The 7,063-nt window shown below is 34.3% G+C and overlaps 1 protein-coding gene and 1 pseudogene across 1 annotated transcript; one reads left to right on the forward strand and one right to left on the reverse strand.

Annotated features, from left to right (window-relative positions):
- The first annotated feature begins 795 nt into the window (after positions 1-795).
- Positions 796-2,650, forward strand: LOC120182437 (annotated as a pseudogene).
- A 2,242-nt stretch (positions 2,651-4,892) lies between these two features.
- On the reverse strand, positions 4,893-5,939 carry LOC120182438 (protein SHI RELATED SEQUENCE 5-like). Its single transcript, XM_039187417.1, has 2 exons — positions 5,443-5,939; positions 4,893-5,364 (listed from the first exon to the last, which is right to left on the reverse strand). Exons 1-2 carry the CDS (start codon positions 5,843-5,845, stop codon positions 5,093-5,095), a joined length of 675 nt encoding a protein of 224 aa, XP_039043348.1. The 5' UTR covers positions 5,846-5,939; the 3' UTR covers positions 4,893-5,092.
- Positions 5,940-7,063: the final 1,124 nt, after the last annotated feature.

Consider the following 7,063-nt stretch of genomic DNA (forward strand, 5'->3'; position numbering starts at 1 on the left):
GTGCATTTTTAATTGATTCCCAACCCGAAGCAGGTTCAGTGCGAACTGGAGCTTTCCGGTTGGATGGGCTGCCTCGCCCCCACAGTGATAGCAACACCATTGATGAGCAAAGACAATGCTTGTCTAAAAATTAAAAATAATGATTTTGAAAAGAAAAAAAATTCAAAATGGTGGGTCTGCCTGTTAACTTTTCCTCTATGGATTGCGTATAAGACTAGGGTTCATATTAACTTGAATAATGAAACAAAATTGTTTGGAAGTTTTACATCTGATTTTCTTTTCTTTCGGGATTAAAAGACAACAAAAATAATATAACTGCAGCGTAATGTCCCAGAAACACACAAACATGCAACATACCTTGTTAATCATAAAGTAACTTATTGAATAAAAAGATCATATAAAGAAATGATTTTTAAAATCTAACCAAATAATTTAAATAAATTAATTATTGATACAAACAAATATTATTATTAACGATTAAAAATAAATTTCATCAATATTAAATAATAATCTTAAAATAATTTAATAATATTTTTTTTAACTTTGTCTTAAATGGATTTTGAATAATTATTGAATAACTACACGCAACAATGACTGTGAAGAAAAATAACTACACGCAACAATTATTGTGAAAAAATAGAAAAGAAAGAGAAATATTGTAAGAGAAAATATTATTTTATAAAAATATCAAATCTTTTAAATAAGATATTTTACTTTAGCGAATAAAAACAACGCGTGTCAGTATCTGGTTATGCAAGCACGGTACCAATAATTTAGGAATCGCTGATATAATTTCTCGTGTCTCTTCGACGTCACTTCACAAAGCTCTTTCCTTCATCCCTTTCCGAAGAAATGGACCGCTTCTCTCTTCTCTTCCTCCTCCTCTCATCCCTCGTCGCTTCCGACGTAGCCACGTACGTCGTCTCCGACGTCAAGAGCGACGAAGATCCTCTCATCCGTCAAGTAGTTCCCGACGGTGGCGTCGAGGGAGAGTCCGATGACCATCTCCTGAACGCCGAGCACCACTTCACGCTGTTCAAGTCCAAGTACGGGAAAACCTATGCCACTCAAGAGGAGCACGATTACCGAATGGGAGTCTTCAAGACTAACCTGATCCGGGCTAAGCGTAATGGGCTCCTCGACCCGAGCGCCGTCCACGGCGTCACAAAGTTCTCCGATTTAACTCCATCGGAGTTCCGCCAACAGTTTCTAGGCTTGAAACCGTTCAAGCTTCCAGCTGATGCTCAAAAGGCTCCTATCCTCCCGACTGACAACTTACCGGAGGACTTCGACTGGCGAGACCACGGCGCAGTCACTGGCGTTAAAGACCAGGTAATGATAAATATAAATTGTTTAAGCGTGCCGGTTATCCTTTTTACAAAGATTCGTTAAGAATCCCCCTTTTTATGATGCTATATAAAACTTTTTTGCTGAAATCTAGGGCTCTTGTGGATCGTGCTGGTCATTTAGCGCGGTAGGTGCTTTGGAGGGAGCCCATTATTTTCGACAGGGGAGCTCGTAAGCTTGAGTGAGCAGCAGCTTGTTGATTGTGATCACGAGGTTTCGATCTTTCTTACTTTTCTTTACAACTTTTTGAATCACTTCAACTAATCTTGATATTGTTGCTTTAGAAAAGTGAAAACTGTCTGTTTTTAGATATTAATTAACCCTAGAAACTTCATTTGATTCTAAAAGATCATTTCTTGTTGTGTAACTTCAAAATTTTCAGAATATTTTTACATTGTCTTTGTCTTTGCAATTCCGGAGCTTTAGGTACTTTATCTAACCAACATAAACACTCTAAAGATAGGAACTGGTATTTTTCAGTGTGATCCACAAGAATATGGATCGTGTGATTCAGGGTGTAATGGTGGCCTTATGACCTCGGCTTTCGAGTACACTCTCAAAACTGGGGGAGTTGAGAGAGAGGAGGATTATCCTTACACCGGGAATGACCGTGGTCCCTGCAAATTTGACAAGACCAAAATCGCTGCATCTGTTGCCAACTTCAGTGTCATTTCCGTTGATGAGGATCAAATCGCTGCCAATTTGGTGAAGCACGGTCCACTGGCAGGTAAATTTTATGCGTTTTCAGTGTCGGGTATTGATCATCATCATTACTGACATCTGTAAATGGAATCTGAACATGTTTTTGGTTTCCTGCAGTTGGTATCAATGCAGCTTTCATGCAGACGTATATGGGAGGAGTTTCTTGCCCATACATTTGTTTCAGAAGTTTGGATCATGGAGTTCTTCTGGTAGGGTATGGAGCTGAAGGTTACGCCCCGATACGCTTCAAGAACAAGCCGTACTGGATCATAAAGAATTCATGGGGAGCAAACTGGGGAGAGGATGGGTACTACAGGATCTGTAGAGGTCGCAATGTTTGTGGAGTAGACTCCATGGTCTCAAGTGTGGGTGCGTTGCACACAAAGTCACAGTAGAGAGTATTGCCTTGTAAATGAATGATAACTCAGAGTAATATTAGTATGTCCTAGAAACTGAAAACCCTTATTCTCTGCTTAAATGGGGTTAGTGTAACTCATTTGGCTTATGCAGACATATAAATGCTTGCATCAAGTAGATTTAGGATTTGAATCTCAGCACAATCAACTCTTTTTTCCTTTAGCTAGGATCTTTATTAAATTGAGAAAAAGGGATGTATGCTAGAGATGATTATTACTTATGTGTGATGTATATATTAATATATGAACTTGGAACTTGGTTGTATTTCTTTATCGTCTCTCCTTTCTTTGTAACTCTCGGCCTTAATGATGGTTACAGTGGCGTTGAAAGAATACAGACATCGACTTAGGGAAGTGACGATCTTGTTCATTCATTCATAATAGAAATTGAGAAACAATGCTTTATGTATGATAACTTGCAGCATCTGCAACCGTAACAGAACATAAAAGGGGTCTCAATATACAAAACAATGGAAGAGTGTTGTGTAGACCTAAAAGGGTTACTACCAGGACTGATATCGTTGCCCCTTCCAGAGCATAAGAACTCAAGTTCCCCTCACGAAAGACATGGCAGTTCATTCATAATATCCCTCAGAATTTTTCTTCAGCAAAAAGAAAAGATATCGAGTGAAAAGAGAGATTTTTCTTAGCTAAAAGTTATGGCAGCTTCGTTCGGGAATAGACAGTTCAGGGGGCTTGAACCAGTTTTGGTCCTCATTTTTCTCTCCAGTTCCTTGAAGCTTTTAAGAAAACCCAGGAGCTGATTTCAATCTCAATGGCGACTATGCTTGCTGGTGTTGAATGTGCACGTATGTGAGCATTGATTTCAATCTCCAGAATGTTTATTTACAGTTTTACACAAGGTGCTTGTTCGATCAACCACTGTTTAATTAGTTTACTTAAAAGTTTTAAAGAACTGCAGAGAAAATAAAATTACGAGATTGGATTCTATAAAAATGATAAGAAATATGTGTGCTCGTGTTTAGCCCAATCTAAATCTTCTAAAAATATATTTATTTAATTGAAATTTAATTTTATCACTAAAATAAAATTTGAGATTTTGGTTAAAAATTTTATAGGTCTTTGTACTATACTTCAAAAATTTATTTTAATCATTCTACTTTAAAAGAAACATTTGCTCTGATACTATACTTAGTTCATTTTAGTCATACTATTAAAAATAATATTTTAGTCCATGAACATTTGAAAAGTTCATTTTAGTCATACTATTAAAAGGAACATTTTAGTCCATGAACATTTAAAAAGTGAATCTTTTGGTTTAAGGCTTAAATATTTAGGTTTAAAAGTCCTTTAAATCGACCCTTCTCAAAAAAAAATTATTTAATATACATTTTGAAAGTGGGTAAATAATGATGATCTACGATGGTGTTGACATTTTTCATCAATACACGAGACGTGTCCAACTTTGGTTGGATAATTTTCTAATAAAAAATAATTTGATCAAGTTTTTCTTGATTTTGAAAATTTTAAATATTTTTATATGATTTTTTATCATATTTAAAATTAAAATCTTACTCTTCTCCAAATATAAAATTTCTAAAAGAAATTCAAAATACAAATTTTCAATTAAATATTTCAAATATTTTTTATGTTTTAGGTTGTAATTCTAATATAATTTCAAGTGAAAACAACCAAGTTTAAAGTTAGAATATTAAATTGAATTTATATTTCATAGTTATTTAAAAAAATATAAAAAATCACAAAAAATATTTTGAGAGAGATTAATTTGTTTGAGTCCAAAATTGATAGAGACCTAAAGAGTATTTAAACCAAAACAGTTAAGCCAATCAACAATAACTTTAATGTTTTGGACCAAAATTTTAACTTTTTTCAAACATACACGAATTGAAATGGTTTTTATACATAATACAGGGACTAAAAGAAACTTTAGAATAATACATTGAGTAAAATATTAATTTTTTTATAGTAGAGGGATTAAAATAAACTTTTAGATATAATACATGAATTTTTTTTAATTATTCTAATGTGATTATAATTAGTATCTGTTCTAAAAATTCTCAATCATTTAGGAATTAAAGTTCAAAAACATTTACCGTCTTTAGTGCTTAAACCTAAAATCTATAAAAATCATAACTATTTCTTTAACCATTAAGATAACTTGATTTATATAAATAAAATACATGAACTTTTAAACAAAGTCTTTAATGTTACAGATATTATAACGTAATTTATTTTTAAAAATTAATTATATTCTAATATTGTGGATGCGATTTCGATATTCTTGAAAAATGTCATAACATGATCATTTAGTTACGTTGTCCCGCAATTTAATACTATATGCCTAATGAAGCTCATCTGCGTATGTATAAAATAGTTTGCGAATATACGGAAAAGTAAAAGGAGATTACTGCTCATCACTCGTATAAAAAACAACCATAGCGTACGCATACTCGGTTTCTCATTCAAATTGTATGCTTTCTACTTCGATGATTGTTAGCATAAAACAAACTACAAACTCGTAGTACAAAGTAGCAGAGATAATAAGATAACGATGAGCTAAATCAAAGTTTTGGTCCAAAGGGTTCTCCTCCAACAAGAAAGAGTAGAACATTGGAGACATACGTACATACATGCGTGCCTGTAAATCATGGACTTTCTGGTGGGAAGAACTGCGTGCCAGAAATGAAAGGATCAAGCATTCTTGTTTCAGGATTGAGTTGCTGAGCCTGAGAGCTTTCACCGCCACGAGTTTCAGGGCCTTGATCGTAAAGAATCCCCTTGAATACATGCCCGCCGATGTTCACAGCGGTTTGGTAAGCGTATTGGTCATCATCTATATCTTCCATGGCGTTTAGTTTCACGCAACGGAAATCCGCTGGAGAGCTCACTTCTGGAGGGAACTGAAACAGTTCCAACCCTAATTTTCAAAAGGTCCAACAACATTAGAAACAACAAGTAAATAGTAAAGCAACCAAGAGAGGGAGGAAGCAAGCACCTTGATTCTCTCCTCGAAACTGCTGCTGTTGTTGTTGCTGGTCTCGCCTTTTACCGGCAGGAACCCAAGTACTCTTAACGTGAGTTTGGCAGTGAAACCCTCGGCTTCTGCAACAAGTCCTGCATCTCAAATGGGAACAGTCTTTCTTAGCTTGGTTTCCACAATCTTGGCAGCAGCTGCCTCCTTCTCTCACATCCGTGAACCCTACAGCTCTGGAAGACGACTCGTCATAGAGATTGAAGCCGGTAGGTCTTCGAGCGATCACGTTTTGGTGTTGGTACGAATTATTATGCTGCGTTGGCCATATCTCGAACCCTTTGTTGCACATCTCCTGGCTTCTGTACAAATTCAGGTTCTCCTCTTTGTCTTCTTCTCGTTCACCTAGATTGAAGAAACCTGCCATTTGTTACACTCGGAAGCTGAAACCCAATATTCCATAACAGAGACACTTGTTTGGGTTTAAAAAACTTAGGCCAAGATTTGAAAGAGACGAGAAAATTTAGGAACACATAAAAAAGAAAAGAAACGGTAAAAGTACCTTTGAAAGTCCATCTATAAAATAAATTTTTATCAATTTAGATTTAAAATAAATATCAAATTTTAAATTTATTCAAAGTGAAATAATATACATTGTTTTTACTACTTAATTAATTAATGGAACTCGGACGTCCCATATTATTTAGGAAATGATTCCTAATTATAAATATTGTTTTATTAAGTCTTCTGATTATTAAAAAGTTATAAAATGATTTTTTGATTATAGATGTTGTTTTGTTGAGTATCTCGACTATTAAAAGTTATAAAATAGTTATCCGATTATTTATATGTTTCAAAATAGTCTTTTTTTTTTGTTAAAATATTGATGCTCGAATGACATGGACGTTAACTTGCTGATTGAAATATGATAAAATTATATTTTAATGATTTCTACTGGCACAACTGTTACTTTTCAATCACTGGTTCGTCAGCATAATGTTTCAAGTATTAACTTAAAAACATAATATAAATGAAGATTTGATCTACAAAATACAATTAAAATAATTATGAGATCATATTTGATCATATCTCACTCTATATGTTTACGTTCATCTCAGTCATTTATAATTTTTTTTTATCAAAAAAATTATAAATTTAAAACATATAAAAAATTATGTAATAATTTTATAATTTTTAACCGACAAAAAAAACTTAACAAAATAATATGAGATCATTTATATCCTTTACACTATTAAAATTACCTATAAAATAAATGAGAACACAAATTTTCTTGTGTAAGATCCGTGAGTGGGATCTCGATGAATTCGACCCGTCTAAGGGGGAAAAGAAAGACGGGTGATTCCAATTGTGTCGCTGTCATTCACTCTCGAGCCCTGCGCTTGCTTTCTCCTGTCCCGGTTGACTCTCTCCCGACCACGTATGTCCCTCTCACACCACATGAAGCGATGGTGGAGTTGAAACACCTCTCCAATTATTCCTTCAAATCGGTCTTTTCAGATCCGCAAAAAACGTTTTTATCTCTTACAATTCCTAAGGCTTTAGCCGTCCATTTAGTAGAAGATTCAATAATTCTTTTGAGGTATTCGATATCAAAGACGAATAAAAATCTAGCAGGTCTGAGTTA

The sequence above is a fragment of the Hibiscus syriacus genome, unplaced genomic scaffold (assembly GCF_006381635.1).
Source record: "Hibiscus syriacus cultivar Baekdansim isolate YM2019G1 unplaced genomic scaffold, ASM638163v2 tig00112649_pilon, whole genome shotgun sequence".
Classification (NCBI taxonomy): Eukaryota; Viridiplantae; Streptophyta; class Magnoliopsida; order Malvales; family Malvaceae; genus Hibiscus; species Hibiscus syriacus.

Bases quoted from the DNA above. Each gene is read 5' to 3' on its own strand.
- LOC120182438 (XM_039187417.1), bottom strand. From the start codon at position 5,845: ATGGCAGGTTTCTTCAATCTAGGTGAACGAGAAGAAGACAAAGAGGAG. The intron at 5,365-5,442 runs GTGCTTGCTTCC...TTTGAAAATTAG, and splicing joins GTTTCGAGGAGAGAATCAAG to GGTTGGAACTGTTTCAGTTC.